This window comes from Gopherus flavomarginatus, chromosome 24 (assembly GCF_025201925.1).
Source record: "Gopherus flavomarginatus isolate rGopFla2 chromosome 24, rGopFla2.mat.asm, whole genome shotgun sequence".
NCBI classification, from domain to species: domain Eukaryota; kingdom Metazoa; phylum Chordata; order Testudines; family Testudinidae; genus Gopherus; species Gopherus flavomarginatus.
The window spans coordinates 15,995,649-16,019,552 of record NC_066640.1 but is presented as its reverse complement, the minus strand read 5'-3'; the positions used below and the strand labels follow the sequence as shown (position 1 = coordinate 16,019,552).

At 45.5% G+C, this 23,904-nt stretch overlaps 2 protein-coding genes across 4 annotated transcripts in view; both read left to right on the top strand.

The window, feature by feature from the left end:
• The first annotated feature begins 779 nt into the window (after window positions 1-779).
• Window positions 780-22,901, top strand: USE1 (unconventional SNARE in the ER 1). Of its 3 annotated transcripts, none has more exons than XM_050934026.1 (8): window positions 780-888; window positions 5,446-5,495; window positions 6,328-6,406; window positions 6,905-7,057; window positions 7,648-7,666; window positions 8,683-8,713; window positions 9,005-9,167; window positions 13,533-22,901. In XM_050934026.1, the coding sequence occupies exons 1-8, from the start codon at window positions 787-789 to the stop codon at window positions 13,569-13,571; spliced, it is 636 nt and encodes a 211-aa protein (XP_050789983.1). In that variant the 5' UTR covers window positions 780-786; the 3' UTR covers window positions 13,572-22,901. The 3 variants fall into 3 exon arrangements, with proteins under 3 accessions (XP_050789983.1, XP_050789981.1, XP_050789982.1); XM_050934024.1 differs by lacking the exon at window positions 13,533-22,901 and adding an exon at window positions 9,710-11,064; XM_050934025.1 differs by lacking the exons at window positions 780-888; window positions 13,533-22,901 and adding exons at window positions 1,134-4,277; window positions 9,710-11,064.
• INSR (insulin receptor) overlaps window positions 11,830-23,904 on the top strand; it is a 121,934-nt gene continuing 109,859 nt past the window's right edge. Inside the window, exon 1 of the mRNA XM_050934000.1 lies at window positions 11,830-13,615. The gene's annotated coding sequence lies outside the window, so the exon portion shown is untranslated. The remainder of the gene's footprint in view (window positions 13,616-23,904) is intronic.

Genomic DNA, 23,904 nt, shown 5'->3' with positions numbered 1-23,904 from the left:
TAAAGTGGACAGACAACACTACCCAGACACACTCTTCTAGATCAACAGTCAGTGGATGTTCTACCCTCCATATAGCCCAGGTACTTCTCGGTGAAGGATTATTGTTTGAAGGTTATAGTGAAGAAACGTTTCAAGGAGGAATTTTCTGTCAAGTTAGCAGAATTATGGAGACGTCTTGTCACTATTAACAGCAGGCCTATCAATGTCTGTGAGCTGGGTAACTGAAACAAAGGCTGTAGCTCAAATGTAAATCTATGTCAGTGTTAAACGTCTGTGAGGGAGGGGGCTTGTAGCGTGTGCAGGCACGGGGAGGTGTTACCGGTGGGAACAGCAGTGGGATAATAAAGGCTTTCCGCTTGAAACTGCCTGTCATACATGATTTCGTTAGCAGGGAGCTGCAGGTACGACCACCTGTGCCAGCCGGCGGGACCCCGGCAGCTGCGTGGGGCGCTGCCGCTAGCGGAACCTGCTGTGCCCGCAGAGAACGCGGCTCCCCGCTGAGTGCGCCACGTCCCCCTGACTCAGCAGCGCGCTGCCCGGCGCACCAGGCCTGTCACCCTCCTCGGGCTGCGCCGCGCCAGACCCGCTTCTGCTGTTCCGGGCCCGGACTGGCTCTGCGCAGGCGCCGCCGGCAGCCCCGCGGCGCGTGGATCGTGTCGGCGGCCGCGCCCTGAGCTCCGCGCTGTTTTGCTTCCCCGCCGGTGACGTGTCCGCGCGCCCTTGCTACGTGGAGGCAGCCGCTGACCCGGAAGTGCACTATTGGAGTTCCGGTTCCGGGTCGGAGCGATGGCGGCCACTCGCCTGGAGCTGAACCTGCTGCGGCTGCTGAGCCGCTGCGAGGCGCTGGCGGCTGAGAGGCGGGAGCCGGACGAGTGGCGGCTGGAGAAGGTGCCGGGATCGCCGATTTTGGGGCCCGGCCGGGAGGCGGCGTCCCGGGCAGTCTCCAGCCCCCGCTTAGTGCCGCTGGCCCCTGGCGCTCCCGGGGCTTCATCACTGGGGTGCGGAGCCCCTCGCTGGGCTGCCTCCCCCTGTGCGGGAGCCGGGACAGGGGTCCCGTCACGCCACCCCTGCCGTCCTGCAAGCGGGAGGCCTGGCACCGTCTGCCCGCCCCAGCCCCACTGTGGTGCACTGGCTGCTGCCCAACGGCCCCATCAGCAGCCGGGGGACGGTCTGCAGCGCATGAGGCCCTTTCTGTCTTGTAGGATCCCAGGGAACGTAACGCGACGCGGCTTTATACGCCCTGTTATGGATGCTGCACTAGTTTAGCAAGTACGGAGGGGGGGACTGGATTTTGCAAGTGTGACTGTAGCAGCACCTTTGTGCCCAGCTAGATTATCTCGTTCTTTAGGCTGGGAGCAGGTCCTGAGCCTTTTCCTGCTGCTGTGCAGGCCCTGGTTTCATGAAGTGACTAAAGCAGCTTGATGAGCCATTTCATCTGCAGACTTCTCAGAGGGATGCAGATGCTGCTGCTTTGAACTGCTTTGCCTGTGCTGTAGTGGAATGTCCGAGTCTTATTCATAAACCTTAACATGCTCATGTGTTTGAAGAATGCAGTGGTTACCCTGGGAGCTGCAAAGGGTGTGGTGACTGGGAGGAGATGCCATTGGCAGAGAACTTGTTTTGAGTCAGTTTGGCCGTGGGAGAGAAATCTTATGTTTCTAGTCTCTGATGTTTTCTTGGACGACGTTCTCTTTCCCTGCCACAGCATCAGTCCATCAGTGAGATGTCCAGGGTTCTGGGTAGGCTGGTGTATTTGGTTTCATTGGCTAGAGCCCAGTCTTTCTGACTGGGAGATACCATTCAACTTTACTGAGATAAATCTAATATAAGTGTCCTTGGACTTCAGTATTGAAGCAAAATTTAAAACCATATCATGTTTTTGCTTAGAGATTTCTCCAGCTTTATTCAGTGAGATAGTTAATCTGAGGAATTTTTTATACGTATGCTGTGTTGTAGTTGTGGTGGTCCCAGGATATTAGCGAGACAAGAAGAGTGAGGTAATATCTTCTATTGGACCAACTTCTGTTGGTGAGTGAGACAAGCTTTTGCTATTACACAGAGCTTTTCAGGTGTGGGAAGCTTCTAGCTTGTATCTCTCACCAACAGAAATTGGTCCAATAAAAGATATTATCTCACCCACTTTGTGTCTCAGATTTTTTTTGTTAGATCATTGATTGTTTGACTTGCTTCACTATAGTGTTTCACTTGGGCCTTCATAAACTTATTGAATGCTACAGGGCTTTGGAGCGGAGCTGGAGCATGGAGCAGTGGAGCTGCAGGTTTTTGCCTGGAGCTGGAGCGGAGCCAGAGCACAGCTCCAAAGCCCTGGAATGTTGCCCTCTCAGAATTGTCTAATTTACCCAGAACTATACTATTGTGAAGAAATGAGACGTTAATTTGCCAGACTTTAAAGGATCTTAGTTTAATCATCCTGGCTCAGGCCACTGGATGTCACCCTTATTGCACACACATGTAGCAGATTCCTTTTCTTGTAGAAGAACCCTGTTATGATTGCCAGACTCCCTGCTTTCATATGAGGAGATGGAGGTTCAGTGTTAGGGGAATCCTGTTATCTAAAAAATAAGTACTATCTTGTCATTCCTGAGAGGGAAATTAGATACAGTTTGCCCAACTTTTCTAGGAAATGTTGAATATGAGCAGTAGGCAATTCTGTGCCCCAGTGTAAGCAAGAATATTGCAAGATGTGTGCAGCCTGTATCATTAATGTGCACACACCCTTTGCGTGTCAGTCCTTTGTTTGCCCAGGGGGAGCAATCTTGCTACTCTATGGAAGTTGAGGGACCCATGTGAAAATAGCATCTGGGAACCTCTGGTTTATGCTGTATGTCATACCACTTTTATCCCGTAGCTTGTGGTATAGCAGGGCTTTGTAGTGTGCGTTCATGTTTGAAGTAGATATTTGGTACTTCATAAGGCACAAAAGCCTTTGCCTGGAGATATAATTTCTTGGCTTACAGATAGATGAGACACACCGGCAAATTAATCAGCGCCAGTCCATGGCTTCTGTGGTTGTGATAAATAAAGCAGATGGCTGTGGGAACATGTATGCTATTCAGGCCATTGCTAGAATTCCCCTTTGAGAAGGGGTTTTAAGATTTGGGAATAAACTTCAAAGTGATCTCTTTATAGCTTGGATCATATTCCACACACTGCCCTTGGTCAGTGTAGGCAGGAGACTTCTGAGAGCCAGCAGTGCAGGTGTTGCTTCTCTCTTGCCAGCTGTTCCTCTGTAGTCTCTACATTGCACCTGGGAGCCAGAGAGCTGTTTCTTGGGAGGGACTCACTTCCACTTGATCTTTTCTTTGTAATTGCCCTTGTGCCTCAGTTTTTTGTTTTGTTTGTTTTGCCAGTTTCCTTCCAGACATGCGAATTCCTGTTCATCCACTATCGCAGGGGCACTGTAATAGGATGTACTGGATGGAAACTGAACATGAATATCTCTCAGCAGGAAATGTAATGGAATGGTGTCCCCACGGAATGGTGACTGCAGCCAGATGGGCATCATTTCACTAATCCACAGTCTAACTTGACCAGTTCTGATCGCTTCCTATTGGGAGCTTTCTTTCTCTGCCAGAAGGAACTGGTTGGTTGTAGCATGTGGGTGGCTGTTTATGGAAACAAAAAGTTCAGTGAGGATGGAGGGTAACCTATGGGTTGGCAGGGCAGACGTTTGCCTGTTCAGAGAGTTTCAGAGTTGAGTCCTGCTGCTTGGAAGTAGGATCTTTCTATTTAGGTCTTTCTCCAACTCGCAGTACCCAAAACCTACTGAAAAGATGCCTTATTCCTGCTGAAGTGAAGATCTTATGACCATTGTCCCCTTAGACTTCAGTGAACTATTCAGTGGAGCATTGGTGGTTGAGATGGCGACCTGAAGTGGAAACCCTTCGCTTTAGCCTACCACACCGTCAGGGTGCCAAAGTCTTTAGCTGCCTTCTATCCAGTTGCCAAAACCTACAGTGTCCCTCCCTGATAGCGTTCACAATACGTGTGTACTCTCTGCAAAAGTGTGGCAGTAAAACGTTGGACACCATAAAAAGTGAATAACAGAAGGAATTCTGTACTGACTGCATTATTCATGTTTATAGTTAATTCAGTAACCCCTTTCCCTCACTTCCAACTTACATGAAGTTGCAGAATTCACAGATTCCAAGACCAGAAGGGACCATTGTGATAATTTATTCTGCACTATAGCTCTCAGAAACCAGAGGGCCTCACAGCAGGATTCCAGTCCAGTTTGCTGCAAATCCCATGAGCGGGTGGGTCTTGGATTCTAAAGGGTTGTTCTACAATTTAAAAAATCACTGTCTGAAATATTTGTACTTGCTAATATTACTACTTGTATATAATCACTATATCTGAAACACTGAAAATACTCTTTAATTTATGTTGGGAGTATTTCATAAGAACCAGACCAAAGGTCCATCCAAGCCAGTATCCTGTCTTTCAACAGTGGCCAATGCCAGGTGCACCAGAGGGAATGCACGGAACAGGCAATCATTAAATGATCCCTTCCCTGCCACCCACTCCCAGCCTCTGGCAAACAGAGGCTAGGGGCACCATCCCCATCCATCTTGGCTAATAGCTATTGATGGACCTCAGTGAACTTATCTAGTTCTTTTCTGAACCGTTATAGTTTTCACCTTCACAACACCCTCTGGCAAAGAGTTCCACAGGTTGACTGTGCGTTGTGTGAAGAAATACTTTGTGTTTGTTTTAAACCTGCTGCCTATTTATTTCATTTGGTGACTCTAATTCTTCTGTTATGAGGAAGAGTAAATAACACTTCCTTATTCACTTTCTCCAACACTGTATATGTTGGTGCAGTCAGTTTTTCACCCCTCTGGTCAGTGTGTGTCTTCAGCACAGCAATAATGGAGAAGAAACTCAAATTTTTTTTTTAATACTGTGAAATCACAGAAGTTGGCAGGAATCCTCAAGGGCAGATATAACATCTGAAACTTGCTAACTTGGTTTTTGCATCTTAGATTTCAAGCTGATGGTTGCTGTTCTTGGAGGCATATTTCCATTTGTGGGAAGAAAATTTTGGTTTGAGAGTTCAACTTGTCAGCCTGCTATTAGCTGAAGGGTGGGGCAAGAGATGCTGGGAGTAGCCCGCCGTGCTTAGTTTTATCTCATTAATTCGTAAGTTCCATTGATAAGATCAGGCTGCTAGTCTCTGCATTTCCTTAACCTGTCTCCCAGTGATGATCCTCTCATTAAGACTGTAAGATACAGACTCTAAAGAGTGTGTATGTGTGAGTCAGGCAAGCCACATTAACCCAGGTACAAACAACACTGGATGATGCTTCCTATGAAAATGACAATCCTCATTATCATTAGTGCTTTATAGCTGCAGAGCCTTTAGCATTTGCCACACTGCTTCCTGTTAATCCTAACTCTTACAACTGTCTGTTTTTTTTTTAGTATGTAGGTGCTCTCGAAGAGATGCTCCTTGCATTAAAGAAACACTCAAGGTGAGATGCTGTCTCTGAGACTGAGGTTGGAAGGAAATTGTGTGTGTTCTTTTTCAAGTAACCTCTTAGGTGGGAAATAGGCACAACCCAGGAATGCTGAAGCTGTGGGACACTCAGGACTGTGAGGATAGCAGAATGGTTTGTGCTCAGGGGATGCCCCTTGTAGTTATAGCCCTAGAACTCACTTTGCGAGGTTTTTTTTTGCTGTTGGGAGGGCGCGTGAATATCGGTAGAGACAGCTCAGGGACTGTTGTTTCACTTGCATTGCAGGAGCACTCGGAAGCCCCATTTATAATCTGAGCCCCATTGTGCTGCACAAACCTACAGAAAGACATGGTCCCAGCCCCAAAGCCCTTAACAGTCTATTCAGACAAGCCAGACAGGTGGCATAGAAGTGTCAAAATGTCATATTGGGCAATTTAAATGAAAAAGCCTCCAACATTTCCCAGGTGCTCCAGCATTATTGCTCTCGTGCGCCTCCCCTGCACTCTGTCATCCCTATGGGAATACATGCAAGTATCACCAGAAAAGGTGCAACATAAGCAGCAGCACAGCAAGCTACAACCCCCTCCCCCACTCACCATCCCTAGCTGCTGCATTTCAGCCCTGTCCTAGAGAGGCCACTTCTAGAAGTGATACTTGATCTTTCTGCCCAGTTCAAGCCGTTGTCCTTCAGAAATTACGAGTGAGGGTGACCCTAGCTCTAAGCTGTTTCTGCTGGAAAATGCTGCCTTAATCTCTTGACTGTTCCACATGCATATGACTTTCTGAAATATTTGCAATAGGAAATACTGACTCTTCTGGCTTCCATCGTTTCTTTTGACTGTTGCAGCAAGCCTGCCCCTGAATTGCTGAATGAATATGCCCGCAAAGTGGACTTCTTGAAGGGAATGTTAGAAGCTGAAAAATTGGTAAGAACCTTTTGTCCATCCTGAAGTGACTAACCGAGCATTCGGTTTTTTTGTCTCTCTCTCACATCTCAAAGCAATAAGCAGGCATCTTCCTGCACCCATGCACAATCTTTCTCTCAAAATCCTGAGTGAATATGTCTTGGGAACTTGTCTGTTAAATGTAAGGGGTTGATATTTAGAGTTACAAACTCTTTCTGCCCCCCTTCAGAGAACCACGAAGAAGGCAAATGTTTCTTCTGTGATTTATGGTGTCCCCTTTGCCTTTGAGCTGTGAGCTTTTGGGGGCAAGCTGTCTTTGCTCAACATCATTTGCCCTTTGTACAGTGCTGCGTACGTCTACTGAGCTATGGACTACTGATGAGCTGTGCTGCAATTAGACTGGATTGAGTCTGCGCTGTCATGTCCACTCACCTGCAGGAAGTAGCAGCAGAAGAGCTCCCTGGTTATTTTCTAGGCTTCTCTGCAGAGCACAAGATTAATTTGGCCCTCTCTTTATAGTCCTCGTCAGCAGAAAAGGCCTTGGCAAATCAGTTCCTGGCCCCCGGCCGAACTCCCACTACAACCAAAGAGCGAACCCCAGCTACTAAAATGGTTCATCTGCAGACAAAGGCTCGCTACACTGGCAGGATGAGGAGTGAACTGCTTGGTACAGTAAGTTATGTTCTACTGCTGGTCTGTCGCTACTGTTAATTTAAGAGGGATCTGCTGCCTCAGCCAGCTGCTCCCCTGGCTCTCCCTTTCTAACCCAAAAGTGACCAGGTCCATATGGGCCACTCAGTGACCCTGCCTAGTAGCAATGCTCAGCCATCTAGTTCCAGCGTGGGGGTGGGACCAGAGCCAAGGGGAATCGTGTAGCCTCTGGTGAAATGGAATTTCATGCTTTGAGGCCCTGTGTACAGAGGTTACAACCAGCCCTCTCCCTGGGAGACCACAGACTCAGCTGGCAGCATGAGTGCAGGGGACTGGGCTAGGTGACCTCTTAAGATCCCTTCCTGTTCTGATTCTGTGCTGCCCTTCAGAGGGCTGAGCTACAATTCTGAGCCTGGGCTCTCTCCACTTCTTGTGCTGGACTGTTGGAGAGCCAGTCCCTGCTTCATGGTATTGGATTTTATGATTGGAAATGTTGGGAACAAAGGATACTCTAGGGCATGGGGGTTGCTTGATGCAAGGCTGCAGTCACTTCATCTGTGCATGTGTAATCTTACTGTGTTTCTCCTCTCCTCTCCTCCTCCATGTCCCAGGATCCCTTGTCTGTCAATGGTAAGTTTATTTAAAAGCAGATGGCTGGAATGTGTGGGGGGAAGTGGGAGGGGAGGAACAAGGGGTGACATATCTTGCCTGACAAGCCAGAGCATGCTCTCTCTTTTTTGTGATTTTTGTTTTTTTAAGTAGTTTGCCAGCCTGGGACTCTTCTCGTGAACCACCACTTAAAGCAACTAAGAGTCTGCGTGGTTACTGAGATTGCAGTAGCTCCCAGTTTGGATCAGGGACCCATTGGGCTAGATTCTGTATAGTTGAAGTCTCTGCCTTGAACAGTTTACAAATTTAACTTAGGACTAGAGGCAACAAGCCAAGCTTTTTCCAGAAGCTGGGAATGGGTGATGGGATGGATCACTGATTACCTGGCCTGTTCATTCCCTCTGGGGCACCTGGCATTAGCCACTGTCAGAAGACAGGATACTGGGCTAGATGGACCTTTGGTCTGATCCAGTATGGCCATTCTTATGTTCTTAATGTTACCTATGTTCTCCCCCTGCCAGAACAAGATCACATGCCTCCAGGAGCTAGCAGCATGCATAGTTTGATTCCATAGAATATTAACCTTTCTAAATGTATGAATGAATAATCCTCAGTGCCCTGTACTTGGCCATATTAGTGGGCAGTTTCCTTAGCTAATGTTAAAATACCTGGTGCTAGGTTAGCCTGGGATTCTGGCAGCAGAGCTGTGGTGCTCTTACTCATGAATATTGGCTCAATCCAGGGTTTGCGCCTCTTCCTCTCCACTGGACACAGGCATGACACTGCATGACATCAGAGCATGTCATCTGTCTCCCCTTGGGAGGTAGGGCTTTCTAAACTCTTGTTACCTGGTGCAGACACCCAGACAGATTTAAACCTCTTCTCTCCCCCCTCCCCGTTCCTCTTACAGAGTCTTTAGTTTTGTTTCTGCAGTTTTCAATTATACTTGCTTAGTTTCCTGGCGCATCAACTTTCCACAAGAGATTCAGGCCTGGAGGTTTTTCATCTGCTAAAATACAAACTTTTTTTCCCCCCAGAGTCTGAGGAGCTAAATTTAAGGAAACGGAAGTAAGTCATAGTTTAATATTTTGACTGTTTTTGATGGGGCGTCTTTGACTCCTGAATGTACTTTATTAACTCAGCTGGGAAGGTTTTAATGCCCATTTGTGGAAGCACCAAACCTGAATGGTTTCTTATTAGCTGTTTTAGCAAACTGCTGCTCTGAATGCTCTTGCCATGTAATCAGATTTGTGAGCAGTAGTGCAACTCTGACATCACCTAATGGTGATCTAAAAACCACTGAGAATAGTCCACGAGAACTCTCAGTGAATCCTAAATTTCCTCCCTTGTGCTCTGCAGAGGCTTTGTGTCTGAAGAGAAGCAGTCAGCAACTGAGCTGGATGCCGTGTTACAGCATCATCGCAGCATGCAGGAGAAGCTGGCTGAAGAAATGTTGAGTTTGGCTCGCAGTCTCAAAAACAACACCCTGGCAGCACAGAACGTTATTAAACAAGATAACCAGGTAGCATGGATTGCAGTAGAAGAAACTATTCAGATTCTCAGAATTGCAATCCATAACATTAATTTGCAAAGATATGGGGTAAACGGGAATATCTGTAACTTAATTCTAAATGTGATTGGAGCAGGGGGAATTTGCATGAAGGACCTGTCCTCCTCCATAGTGCAACTGGTCCTTACTATAGATTCTTTAGTTTTGTAATAAATAGCCAAAACTTTCAAACCTGGATGCCTGATGTAAAAGTGGTGTGACTCTCAGGTGCTGATCACCCACAAATCCTGCTGAAGTCAGTTGTAGGTACTTGACACCTTTGACAATCTGGTGCCTACAGATGGCTTTAGGGGAGCCTATCTTTAACTACTCCGGTTTTGGGTTTGGTATTTATGGCTGACCTAATCATCTCTTCTCCATTGTTGAAATATGGCTTCTACTGTTTAGGCTGTATCAACGCAACTTGGCTTAATCAATGACAAGCACTAAGATGTTGTCTTTCTCATCTTGCAAATCAAATCTGACTTGCAGCTTGCTCTTTGTTTGTTCCCTAGACATTATCTCACTCTCTCAGGATGGCAGACCACAACTTTGAGAAGCTGAAGGATGAATCTGAACGCCTCGAGCAGCATGCAAAGAAATCTGTCAACTGGCTGCTCTGGATAATGTTAATTGTAGTTTGTTTTATTTTTATTAGCATGATCCTCTTTATCAGAATTTTCCCTAAACTCCGATAACTTGCACAGCCTCCAGGAGTAACAGACAGAAAGCTCGACAGTATGTGACACTCTGCTCATTCCCAGCAAGTCTCTGTGACCTGTTTGGTAATCACCCACTGTAAGGCAGTTACCTGCCTCTGATCATATCCTGAAGGGTGTCACCAAGGGCCTAGTCTTCCATCCCTTCCTTGTGTCCTTACAGGAATTGGTGGGACTCTTTGTGAAAGGCTTCCTAAGTTGGGTCCCTTGATATCCCTTTTGCTTGGCTAATATGGTTATTTGTTTCTTGAGAAAGAAACTGCAATAAAAATGGCACTTTCAGTGGACTATCCCTAGAAATAGATCATTCCAGGTGCCTTGGTAGATGTGGTTAAGGCAAATGCTATTGTTCCTATATAAGGGAGAACGGTATACAACTGAAGGATTAAATGCCATATTTGCTCTTTAGACTTGAACAGGACCCTTGCTGGGATTGTCTTTGTAATCTTCCTATGGCAGATATGGAGGGAGCATTGTTATTGAGTGGGTCCCCTTGGGTTAGAGTAGTCAAGAAGGAAAAGTAACTTCACAACCTTGCCCTTTGGCCAAATGGACACTGGTCACTGAAGTCTGAAGCCTGGAGTTATGGGAGAAGACCAAGGCTGGAAAAATTTAGTTTGGGAAGTTTGAATAAACCCACTCATCTCCTCTTACAATCACAAACCCTCACATCCAACCAAAGTACAGAGCATGTCATTTACCATTATTCCATTCCTTCAGGAAGCAGCTGATGGCAGCTGTTCAGCCCTAAACATACAGTGTACTCTGCAGACCCTGCCTGCCTTCGCATCTTGTTGCTTCACTATAAAATGAGAGTTGAGGAAGTTGGTTTCTCTTTAAATAAGGCATTTACTTAAGGAAAAAATCGGCCTGTACCTTCTGAGCTGGGCTTATTTGCATGTTTGCTTTCCTTAACACTTATTTTTCTTGTGGAAGATACCTTGGAGTTTTCAGCAACATTCTGCTCTTGATGAAGTGCTGGCTTGCTGTACTGAGTGAAAGAGAGTGGTGTAATCATCCCACCATCCTGCTCATAGAGAGTGAGAGATTCTGTTTCTCTCCTCCTAACTTTGAAAGCATCAGTACTGGAAACTGCCTGCTTTCACTTCAGTTTAGACCATTCTCCCTATTACAAATTGTTACTATTGGTATTCTGGTATTGCTGTCTATTTTGTACAAGTTTGTATTGGTTTCTCTTTGACTTATTTATTACTATATGATTTTCATAATTAGAAGCAACAGCCATCTTCTCTCCATATAGCAAGTGAATGTTGCACAGTACTATACTGCAGCTTCTGGGGTGATCCGTATTCCTGCAGATAATGTAGATTTAAGAGCAAACCCATCCATAGTAGAATGTGTACCTGGTAACATCACGCACATCCTCTTTAATGACTTCACATTGTAAGAAAACTATCACTGTTCCAAACTTCTGCCTTCATCTGATGCCTCTCAGAGGAAAGTTCAAAAGTGCTATCTTCCTAATTCTTTATGGGCTAGCTTTGTAATGCATTGTATATCTAGGTTCTGATCCTGCAGTGAGAACTACAGGGGAGCCATTAGGCCTGTGTGGGTGATGGGGCTCAGCCTGGACTGTTTCCCTTGTAGGATCAGGGCTGAAGTGAGCCAACTCTAGCCTTGCTGTAAGCAGATGAAACTCAATCTACTGCAACGAGACTTGCACCCATTTACCTGAAGGCCGACTTTGGTTCAGGCTGTATTTTGTTGACAAACACTTTGCATCCACATTCTGTAGGGTGTAGGGTGGTGATGTACAGAGAAAGTAGTCAATTACAACCTGCTAGAGTTGATAAGACGTCACGTGATTTTGTGAAGGGTTACTGTGTACAGAATCAGACGAGTGGTATTGCTGAAATTATACTTTGTTAGGGTGAGGGTGACTGTGGTAAAGTGGGAGTGTGCCTGTGGAATCCGAAGCCAAGGCCCAGAATGAGAGTACTTGAAAAGCATCCATTCCATCCAGGAAAAAATCTAGTTTCCATGTACCAAGGCAAAGAGAAACTCATGTATGTGCAAAACAGACACAGAGAAACACTTGGAAAATGATTCTTCAAAATTAGGCAGGACTTGCATTGCTCTTCTAAGTGCAGTTGCTGGTGAAAGCTAGATAGGTGCATCTGGTGTTTAAGTATTTTTAAATCGCTTGTGAGGAAAGGAAGGAAATAGAAGAGATCACTTTTATGAACCACTAGGTGGCCATGTTGCCAGTGCTTCCTGCCTGCTGTGTTCTGTTACTCTCAGCAGGATTGCTGAGAATAGTTGTATGATGCTCTACAGTCATCAAGGCTGGTAGGAAAATGAGACTGATACTGTTTGGAGGCTGGCTGTTCAGAGAAATGAGCGAGAGACTGGCTTCTTGGGAGAGGTGTTAACGATTATATTTAAAAAGCATTTTTTGATTGTACAATTTGATCTACATCAGCCCCCTGTGTTAATTCATAAATAGGTTACCAAACTTACTGGTTGAGCTGTAAAAAACACATTTTCTTGTAGATACTCACCTGCCTTTATGATAAATGCTGACTTAATTTTTGAGCAACCTGTTACCTACAGTAAGCCCTGAGAGAAATGAAAAGTTGCAGCAGTTAATTCATGAGAAACATTAACCGCCCTTGGCCAGACCCCCCCAAGTTGTCAAGTCAAACTGTAACGACTTATGCAGCTGAAGTATTTGTTGTTCACAAATTTGTTTTTTCCCCACCTAGTTGAACTCCCCTTGCAGGATCACTGTGCTGTGTTAATCGGCAGCTGTGACCTTCACTTGTTTCAGATTAATTCAATAATCCCACTAGTTCCAGAACCCAGTAGAGTATTTTCTATCAGCAGTCTTTGGAATGGGGGGAGCCTGGAGCCAGAGATCCTATTTCAGTTGAGGTTTCCTCCACACCACGGGGTCTCAGGGCCCATTTTCCTTGCCTAAGTGTGCTGCAAAGGGGCAGAGCGCTGGCCAGGATTGGGCCACCCTCTTGATATTCATCCCATGCTCCACCCTAAATAATTCCTTTCTCCTAAGTTTTTACACCTTCCAAATAGTGGTAGACTCTTACAGTATTCTCTGTTCAGTCATCTCTTAGCCAAGTCACAGTCTGTATCTCTTAATCTTTCCTCATAGGTCAATCTGTCTAGTCCAGAAGTTGCAGACTCCCAGCACCTGCTAAGTAAAGAACTGAGACAGAGACAAGCCCTTGATACAGTTTCTAGGCAGAATGATGATTTTACTCATGACTGATGCAAGGACTGTTGTTCATAAGCTGATGCTTTAACTCTCAGCCCTATTCTGTAGCAGGAGACTCTAAGGAGGGCCCCCTGGTCACAGACAGAGTAGCAAAGGCAGTTAATGGAGAATTGCTTGATTTCTCCAAGGAAGTGGGAAGTCCTAATGAGATGCATTTGCTTGGCACAGGTCTGTGCCTCTCTGTAAGAGAGGCTGGGTGTTTTGGTAGGCTACCTGCTGTCAGGCAGTAAAGTGAAAACCTTTTTTAGAGACCTGGGTCATGTCAGGCCAGTAAGCACAGCAGCCTCCAGGCCTGGCAGCAGTAGTGGCTGTGAATCAGTCTGAGCTCTGTTGGCAGTAACTCTTTTTTAATATCTATTTCAGAACCGTGTCCTCAGGCCACAGCTGGAGCAGATGATTTAGGGTGAATGGTCTGTGAGTGTCAGCAGGTCCATAGGCAGCAAGAGGTGAGCATTGTACCCAATGGTTCCCATGGCTGGGTGGTAAAGCAGTTAGTTGGTCCTGGGTGTTTTCCATTGGCTATGCCATACAAAGACTCTGTGTACTAGACCTCATGGACTGTGGCCACCCTGCCAAAATGGGGGCCAGCAGGGGCAGTTCACCAAATGGTGAAAGCAACAGACAGGAGCCTAGAGTTCTATTTTTGGCTCTGCCATTCACTCCCCATGTGGCTCTAGGCAAATCCCTTCCCTGATCTGCCGCCATTGTAAATACAGGATAATACCTCACATGGATGAGGCTTCATTCTTCATTGCTTCTCAGCTGCTAGAGAAGTGCCAGTTCTTTTGGAATCCCATCTCAACTGTGGTGGTATGACAGAGGAGTGGTATGCAAAGGGGATATTTCGTAGCGTAAATTGGGACAACATGCTGCCGGAGCACTCAGCATCGAGTTGGAGAGAAAATGTGACCACTCTCCTCCTCCTCCTCCACCACATGCTTTGTTGATTTTAGGATGCCACATCAAAGGGGGTCATAACAAAAGGAGGGAAGCGAATGACACAGGAAGGAAAGCCATTTGTGTGCATTGAACAGCAGCATCTCACAAAATGTAGCCTCACTTTCTTCCTTCCGTGGGACTGGCCATGCCCTGCGTAGAACTTATTAGTTCATCCCTTTATTTCCTACCAAAAACATGTTTAGATTCTATCAGTATATTACATTGTTACTCTAGCAGCTCGTGAAAGGGATGGAGTCAGAGCATAGTTTACTGCCTAGAAGTCCTGAATGTGGTACCATGGTATTGCATCCCTCCAATCTCTGATACACACACATTAGTTCCATTTCATTCCAGCAATACGCCAGTAACTTGCAGCAGCAGTGACTGCGTGGGCTGTCGGTTGCTGCAAAGTGCTGTAACTCATCCGATGAACTCTTTATTTCTACAGCATCCTGCAATCCCACAGTCCCTAGCAGGTGATGAAATCTCACTTGTATGTGGAGCAGATGCTAAGCATCCCTGTGACACCTGAATTATGGCAGAAATAGACCAAGAAGGAAGGTGTGGGAGGGAACTCTGTAAAGATAAATGTGCCTGAATCAGGCTTCACACATTAGATAGTAAATCCCCAATGGAAGAGGGAAATTGAACCTCAGGTGGAGAAGAATCACAATTCCAGATTCAACAGTGGGCTCTTAATGCCCAAGCTATGTTTTCCTTGTCCTGTCAGTCACACCTGACCAGAGTGCCAATGTGATTCTATAACCCTGCAGCTCACTAGAAGACCTGTCCATGCTCATCCACCTGCTCTACCATGTTAAGGTGCACACCCAGGAGCTACCACTTGAACTGAATCAGTTTGGAAACTGATGTAGCTGAAGCAGTGCTGCCTCCTTTTTATGGGCACTTAAATCCTCGTCAGATAGCCTTGTATTTATTTAGCACAAGCCTGTAAGGAATTGACTTATGCCACATAGATGTGTGGTTCGCTCAAACTGATTTAAGAATGTCCACACAAGATGCTTGTGGGGAAGGTTGAACTAATTTTGCTACAACCGTTTCTAAACCAGTTCAGCTAAACTGGTACAGCTTTTTGTGTTTAGACAACGCTTAACAAAGAGATCATGCAGGCACACAGCCTTATGTATCCCCAGTGTATATCCTGGGGCATATAGTTTTGGGATGTGGGTTAGGCAGATGCCTAGCACAGGGCCTCATGGCTGTGCACTGCTGTTTTGGAGATTTGCAGTTGAACAGACATTTCTGAATGTAAGGGCCTGGTCCACAGCCCACTGAGGTGAGTGGAAGGATTCCTGTCTCAGCCACATTAGCATTAAATCCCCTTTTGGAAGAGGACTGAGTTGTATATTTGGTCAAATTGTGCTGCTTTTGCATGCGGAGGAAATCTGGTATATTGGTGCTTTGTTTCTGATGCTGGTATGTCAAATGTCTCCCTGCGTTGGTCATGTATGAGGACTCAAGTAAAGCTGGCTTTACATGGCCACTTTCTGTTCAATACCATGGCAACACCAGGAACACACGATGGTGAAGGATTTTGATGCTGAATCTGAGATACAAAGTGCCTTCAGGAAATAGAAAGCATTTACAGAGGTTTAACAGGAATTCGTTCCCTTCTTAAGCTGCCACCATGTTTGCTGTTGAAGTTGGGGTGCAGGGGAAAGTGGTAGCTGCTACTTTGACTCGGAGTTAAAGAGATTCCTTTTGCCAGTCCAGAGCTGGTTTGTGCCGAGATCATTCTCAGACTCATAGTCTTTAAGGTCAGAAGGGACCATTATGATCATCTAGTCTGACCTCCTGCACAATGCAGGCCATACAATCTCACCCATCCACTTCTATAACAAATGCTGAACCTATGTCTGAGTTATTGAAGTCCTCAAATTGTGGTTTGAAGACCTCAAGCTGCAGAGACCCGTGCCTCATGCTTCAGAGGAAGGCAAAAAACCTCCAGGGGCTCTGCCAATCTGCCCTGTAGGAAAATTCCTTCCTGACCCCACATATGGTGATCAGTTAAAACCCTGAGCATGTGGGCAAGACTCACCAGCCAGCACCCAGGAAAGAATTTGCTGTAGTAACTCAGATCCTCCCCATCTAACATCCCATCACAGACCATTGGGCATATTTACCTGCTGATAACTTGGCAATTGATCTTTGATTAATTGCCAAAATTAGGCTATCCCATAATACCATCCCCTCCATAAACTTATCAGGCTTAGTCTTGAAGCCAGATACGTCTTTTGCCCCCACTACTCCCCTTGGAAGGCTGTTCCAGAACTTCACTCCTCTAATGGTTAGAAACCTTCGTCTAATTTCAAATCTAAACTTCCTAGTGTCCAGTTTATATCCATTTGTTCTTGTGTCTACATTGGTACTAAGCTTAAATAATTCCTCTCCCTCCCTAATATTAATCCCTCTGATATATTTATAAAGAGCCATTATATCCCCCCTCTGTTGTTATAGGAAACCACAGTTCAGGCCTGCACAACCCCCGACACCCTAGAGCTAAACATCCATTTCTGCTTAGAGCCACACATGGGAGAGCCAGAGAACTTGGCAAAACAAAGGAAAATCTTTATGGAAGGGGCATTTTCTCTTTGTTTAGCTGCTTCATGGTTTCTGCTGCTGTTTTGTTTTCTTCCTGGACATGTTGTCTAGTGTTTATCTCATTGTTTTGTCTCTAATGCCATTTGGCTCTAGGAGGTGGACAATAAATCAGGGACTGGAGAAGGTTTAGGCTGAACAAACTCCACGTTCCTGAGAGGGAGACTCTGATGTCGAGGCATCTTCCTCACCTCTCTGGAAGCACAAACAGCCTAGATTAGCTAATAACTGACAGGTAGGCATGCAGCTGGGGAGCCTCTGGGTAGTAAACAATTAGAGAAAACTGGCACACTAGTAGTTTTCCATCAGAGATTGTCCCCCTGCCCATTCTGTTTGCACTGCATAGCCCTCCTCCCACCCTTAGTCTCTGATTGTGAGCTCTCGGGCACAGACAGGGTCCTCTTCTGGGTTTGGAAAACAGCCAGCATTTTGTGACTGGTATTGCAGTCCAAATAATAAATAACTGGTGCTTTTTTGGCACTGTAAGTGATGGCCAGGGGACATGTGCTGGCCGGATTGATGGATTTGAGCCCCTATGAAAAGGTACCTTGTGATAATTCTGTAGGGGACAGCAACCCTGATGGGCAGAAAGTGAAGGTGAGAACAGTAATGGAAACAGGAAATAGAGGTGAATTAGATGTGTCTGGGGTTTAGTGTTTGCTAAGACTCAAGTGTCTGTGCATGCGTGTGTGCATCCTTAGCTGTGGAACAAACCTCTGGATATTAAGGCATCCTAACTACAAACTCTGTGGCCTGGTGTGTCTTGTACATTGGTGTTTGTGTTACATTGCAGTTTGCTGTGCCACTCATCTGCTCTCAGTAAGCAAAAATTTAAATCCGTATAAATAAAAAGAATTACATTAGAACAGAGGAGGAATTCAATGGAACTTAGACTGAATATTGCACCATCATTTGTGACATTTTAAAACCAGGCTGGACAAAGCACTAGTAAAGATACAAGAGGGCCAGTCCTACAGTAGGGAATGGACTAGATGTGACCTCCTTGATCTCTTCCGTCTCTAGCTTCTTTGATTCCATTCAATGAGTGGTGCCATCTGTCATTTTCACCTTGAGCGAAGGCTACATTTGCTAATGCAACAATGGGATTGTCCAGAAGGATTTGGCAGTATTTCCTGTGTTAACAGTAAAACACTGGGGCTTCTTTCCTTAGCACGTAAGGCGACAGGATCTTCATCCTCTGAGCTTTCTCCCACCAATAGCTGTATGTCTGAGTACTCAGTTATCGGAACGGGTGCGGGCGGAAGGAAGAGTAAGAAAGGAACTGTGTCAACCCATGACGTGAAATCTTTTGCATTAGGAGACTTGGCACTAGTTCTAGGTCTTGGAACGGGATGGGATGAATTTCCCATGGTCAGCTCTCATGCATGCTCAGCTGCTGGCCTACTGAGAAGTCTGTTCTGCACTCTATGCAATGACATCCTGCATCTTGAGAACCATGTGGCACTTTTAAGTCCCCTCCATAAAGAACTGTCTGGGCTGTTATACTGCAGTAATAGAGGTGTCTAAATACCCCCTGTTGGGGATCTGGAATTTCCCCTTTTTTTCCCAGCTACAGAATGTGTTGCAGCTGGAAGCCCCAAGCTCAAACCAGTGCACTGTATTGGGTTGTGGTGGATTCTCCATCACTCACAAGTTTTAAATCAAGATTGGATGCTTTTCTAAAAGATCTGCTCTAGGGATTATTTTGGGGAAGTTCTATGTCCTGTGTCATACAGGAGCTCAGACTAGATCATCAAAATGATCTTTCTGGCACTGGAATCTAGTAATTGCATATAAAACACAACTATCAATTAGTGGTAGAGCATCCCTTGTTCATGACTGAGTAGGATTTCTAAAGCATCTGACAGCGGGTTATCTAGGCAGTGAACTGCAGCCTGTTGTGCAGCTCCCATCTTGTTCCAATTGCTCAATCTTTCTTTGCCTCCAGCAGTGTTCATTCCTCTTGCTGGTGCTGGGACAATGCTGTTTAGAAGAATATTTTGATCCTGGCCCTGGTCTCTCTCTCTTTGACCTAAGCTGGGCTGGTTCTGTGGCAATGCAGCAGTTTACGAGCACACCAGCACTGCAGTAACCCTCCTACCTCCCAGAATCTGAAAGTAAAGCTGGATCCTCTGCTTACACCACTAACCAGAGACATTTGACTAAGGGACATATGAAACCTTGGAGGCCCTGTGCAAAGCTTGCTGCATTCAGTGAGTCTGCAATAGCATGAATGGCTAGCCCTGTGCATAGAACTTAGAGAACAATGTGTTGGAGGCGCACGAGGAACAGAAACCAGCTCAGTCTCTCTTAGCTGCATTGGCTCTAACAGATGTAATGTGTTTAAAAAAAAAAAAAATAGTGCCTCAAATAAATCATCTGTTCTGATATGGACTGCCCAGAGGGAACAGGCCTGCTGAGTGAATGAGAGCTAGTTTACAAAGTCACACTGCAGAGTGAAACTGTATGTTAAATTCTCAGCTTGCTGCTGTCTAGGTGAATCCTTTTGGTAAGGATTTTGCTGCTAGGGAGCAAGGGATTTGAAGTTTTGATGGGATTGATCTGATGCGGCTAAGTTTTTTGTTTTTGAGTCAATTCAGTGGTTTCAAATGAAGGAGGACCAGCGTGATTCTTAGTTTCCAATGTCACAGAGAAGAGGAAGTCTGAAATGCAGCAGTGCTCTCCAGAAAGAGTCCTCAGTATTTGCATACTGCAGTAGAATAGTGGTCACAGAATGGAAAAACTAGATTGTTTGTTTGTTTGGTGACCTAATATACGCTGAAATTCTTCTGGATGTGAAGCCATGCCAGATATGCCTTCACACGACCTATAATCTGAAACAGTTTGGATTTATGATAACACCAACTCCTTGGCCAGTATATTCTTGCCTTTATTCTAATGTGTTTTTGGCAAAGCAAAGGGAAAGAGAACACGTGTCACTATTGTAATAGTTAAGGGCCTGGTCTGTAGGTGTGTGCCCTTAAAGACATGATGCTGCTCTGTGAGAGAGGGCACAGGGGAAGCAACAGCTAAATACTATTTGACAGTCCTCTTTCTACCCCCCCAGCCCATTCTATGACCCCTTGACATATGCACAGAGCAACTCTAGGGCTAGGTACAGCCTTGGGGGGCATCAGAGCACCCTGCTCCCTTCCCAGGTCTGCAGTGGGGACCTAAGAGTAGCAGATGGTAGCCTGCTGCATCTGCAGTGCCTTAGAACAGAGAGCATCCAGTGCACAGCAAAAGCCCATCTGTTACCGCTCCTGGGCCTGCCAGAACCAACAGGTGAGAGCACTGGACCCACAGGCTGCTTCCACCCTGAGAACTTAGAGGGCCTCAGTGAGCCAAGAGTGTAGTTGTCAAGATTTGTATGGGGCATGGTCCAGCTCCTGCCAGATCCTGCAGGGGCTTCTCCATGTGGGAACCAGATGGGATAGTGCTGCTATTGCTGTGGAGCATGTGAATACACATTCCAGAACTGCAGCTAAAGAATATATAGGAATTGGGTTTGTGGAAGTCCCTGTGCACATGACGTGTGGCCCTCCTGGCACAGGGTCCCACAGCTCAGCGCAGCTCCTGCCATGGCCATGCTCTGAATTGTTTTCACAGGACTTTTACAGCTGCCCCATATGAACCTGCAACAAGGGGCTGGAACTGCTCTGCTATGAGATCAGTTTTATTCCACTTTCTTTTCTGACAATGGGCTCTCTTGATGCCATGGGGTTTTTTGGAGGGTGAGGATAGGGGGCACTCTGCTGCCTTGTTTTGTGTGTGTTGCTGCTGCCTCCTCTGAATGGGGCTTGGTGCTGGCTGTCAGGGATGGGAAGGAAACTAAAATATTTGGCCAATCTCTTCAGGGAGGCCCCCTGTTGATATTCAGGCTTCTGCATCACTGAGGAGAGCCTCACTGGTGCCCAGCACCTGCAATTCCCACCAGATTCAGTGGGAGCTGTATGGGCTCCCTGAGAAAATGCCTGTTTGCAGCCAGCTGTTACTCAGGGGCAGACATGATGGGGTCTGGGGCTGGTGGGAAGGTCCCCATTCCCCCCCCCCATCTTGTTTTCCTTTAGCCTGGGGCAAATCAAAGCTGCCAGGGGAGATGAAAGGCCCCGGCCTGCTGTGCTGCAGCACCTGCTAGAGGCACTATAACATCATATATTTCATTAGCAGAGAAGCATGTCTCATTAATTCTGAGCAGTGTTTCCAATGGAATCTGAGCCTCCTCTGTGCTGAGTGCTGTGATTGAAACTCACTAATTAATACAGAGAAACACACACAGTGATGCTTTCATCCTATACTCCATCTTTTTCTCTGATCCTGTGATCAGACAGGAGAGACGCCCCTGCCAAAGGCCCATCCTCACTTTTACACTACAGATTCTTCATGCTAATTCATTTCCCCCCTAGATTTTAAGCTGGGCTATGTCTCCAGTACAGGGAGGAAACCAATTGCTGAGGGGCTCTTCAGATCCCATTGTCTCCAACAATCTGCATGGGAAGCCTTGCAAGAAGAGCCGAGAGAAAAGAGAAATTCCAGCCTACTGAGATCTCCACAGGGGAGAGGATGAAGCGTATTAGGACTCAAGACAAGCTAGTGCTGAAAAGTTCCCTGTTCGTTTTGGGGGGTTTGAGGGGCTGGTTTATTGGAGCTGTCAGCAAAGATCAAACCTATTGTGTTACATACCCCCAAGCTTCTGGCAGTGCCATTGCAAATCTTGCACTGGCATAAAAAAAACATGGGAGCAGCATAAGCTATGTCAGCGGGAGAAGCTCTCCTGCCGACATAGTGCTATGCACATGAGCACTTATGTCACGCGGGGAGATGGAATATTCACTCCTGAGTGCCATACTTTTGTCAACATAGGCTGTAGTGTAGACATAGCCTTAAAAACACCTTCATGAACAGCACAGAGTCAAGGCTGATGTAGTTAGGTCAACACAGTGTCAGTGCAGACCCTGCATTGCTTATGTCGACTGTTACTGGCTTTCAGGAGCCCTCCCACAATGACCCACACTAACAGTACAATCGATACAAGCACTCCTGGTGAGGACACACACCGCTGACACAAGAAGCAAAGTGTAGGCATGCACAAGTGATGTAATTACTGTGGCGCCTATATGCCAACATAAGTTAGGTCAACTTAACTTTGTAACGTAGACATGGCTTGAACTAAATACAAGTTGGGAAAGATTGTTAAGCAGACGTGGTAACACGTGGAGGTGGTCACTTGGAATGAAGTGGGCAATTGCAGGTTAGATTGTTATGCATAAAGGGTTTGAAGTGGGCAATTAAGAGTATCAGGCAGTGTGGTCTGTTACAAACTTGTAATAAGCTATAAAGGCAGAGGCCCTGTTAAGTCAATGGTGTCCAGCCGAGTTATGAATTTAAGTTCAGTGCTACCTCACCTATATTCTCTCTCTCATATCCTGGGACCAACATAGCTACAATAACACTGCAAAAAAATTTCAAATACATTATGAATGTAAGCTGTTAATTGTGACTCTTGTGATGATTGAGAATTTCCAATTTTCCAGTGCTTGGACACTTCTCTTATCAGTGTTTTACAAATGACATGCACATTTATGCATGTCACAGCATTATACTTAGATAACATTATCTTACATCAAGAAGGAAAAATTTTAAATACATGAAAGGAGAGTGTGATTATCTCAAAGTTCCCCATTAGCAGTTGTTAGATGATAAATTAATCATCTAGGGAAGTAAGCAACGAACAAAGAAAAACCTCGTTGTTTTGGGGTACAGTTACTGGGTCAGATAAGAACAAACCTTATGTACTCAAGGCTGTCTACATTTACCATCTTTGAGAAATGGAATGTTGGGGGGGGGAGCCAGGTGGGGTGTGTGTGGGTGTATATGGATTCAGTGGGAATATTGTGAAGGCGGCAGGATAGTATTTAATGTATCAGCCCAATGATTTTGGCGAAGTGTCTTGAAGTCCATAGAAATTAAAACCGGAAAATGCCTACAGATCATCTTGTCCAGGGGTGGGCAACCTTTCAGAAGTGGTATGCTGAGTCTTCATTTATTCACTCTAATTTAAGGTTTCATGTGCCAGTAATACATTTTAACATTTTTAGAAAGTCTCTTTCTATAAGTCTATCATATATAAACTAAACTATTATTGTATGTAAAGTAAATAAGGTTTTCAAAATGTTTAAGAAGTTTCATTTAAAATTAAATTAAAATGCAGAGCCGGGCAGTGTGAGTGCCACTGAAAATCAGCTCATGTGCCACTGCTAATGGAGCTCTAGGGGAAAAAATGCATAAACAGAAAGGTATTGGCTCTGCTCCTCAGAGCCCGCACAGCTGCTAGTTTATCTGATCTTACAGACTCCTACTGTAGCATTAACAACATGTAAAACTGGCTGTCTGGGAGAGATGCTGGGAAGATTGCACACTGGTGTTCAAATCTGAAATTAGAAACTGAAAGTAGTATCTTGGTGAAAGATAAACCTGTAACTTTAATCCTTCTGTGACAAGCTGCAAACCAGTATCAGTCACTTGATTTGGGACAGACTGGCAGCTGGAATAGAAGCAATAAGGCAAATGGAGCCCTGCTGCCACAGGTTATAAATCCTCCATGAGCCAGGGGTTCTAACTGACATTTGGTCTTACATCTTTAAGTAGATAGTCAGTGGCAGACTAATTCACATTCGTAGTCTGAATAGTGCAGTGTTACTGTATGTGCGAATATCCTTTAAGATAAAAATTCTGTATTTCAGCTGTTTCTAAGCACTTCAACAAGTTTGGAGTCTCAGCTGAGAGCTGGTCACTAGTAAGAGTCTTACCATCCCTGCTTTGCAATGCTGTTTGTGCACGTGCATTTAGGTTGGATTTAGCAGTTGTTTGCAGTGTAAAGCAATTGAAGGCAGTCTTGGTGATCTCCAATGCTGGGTTTTTATTGTCTTAAGTGGAGGGGATTGCAAAATACAAATAAGTAGCAGAAATGGTGAAGGCTAAGTGAGACTTTAAACATTCTTTCAGTTTTAATCATCTTGGGTATTGTTTGTAACTCAGACAAAGCAGCTTGTTAAAAAAATACAAGCTAAGATTTTCAACAGCAACTTGTGATCTTTTTGGGAGTCCAGCTTGAGACCCCTTAAAGAATCTAGATTTTTTTCTCCCATATGGCAGGTGCTCAATACTCTCTAAAAAT

Excerpts from the sequence above, each read along its gene's own strand:
- USE1 (XM_050934024.1), top strand. The coding sequence starts at position 787 with ATGGCGGCCACTCGCCTGGAGCTGAACCTGCTGCGGCTGCTGAGCCGC. Across the intron at positions 889-5,445 it reads ACGAGTGGCGGCTGGAGAAG|TATGTAGGTGCTCTCGAAGA; the intron begins GTGCCGGGATCG and ends TTTTTTTTTTAG. Across the intron at positions 8,714-9,004 it reads CTAAATTTAAGGAAACGGAA|AGGCTTTGTGTCTGAAGAGA; the intron begins GTAAGTCATAGT and ends TGTGCTCTGCAG.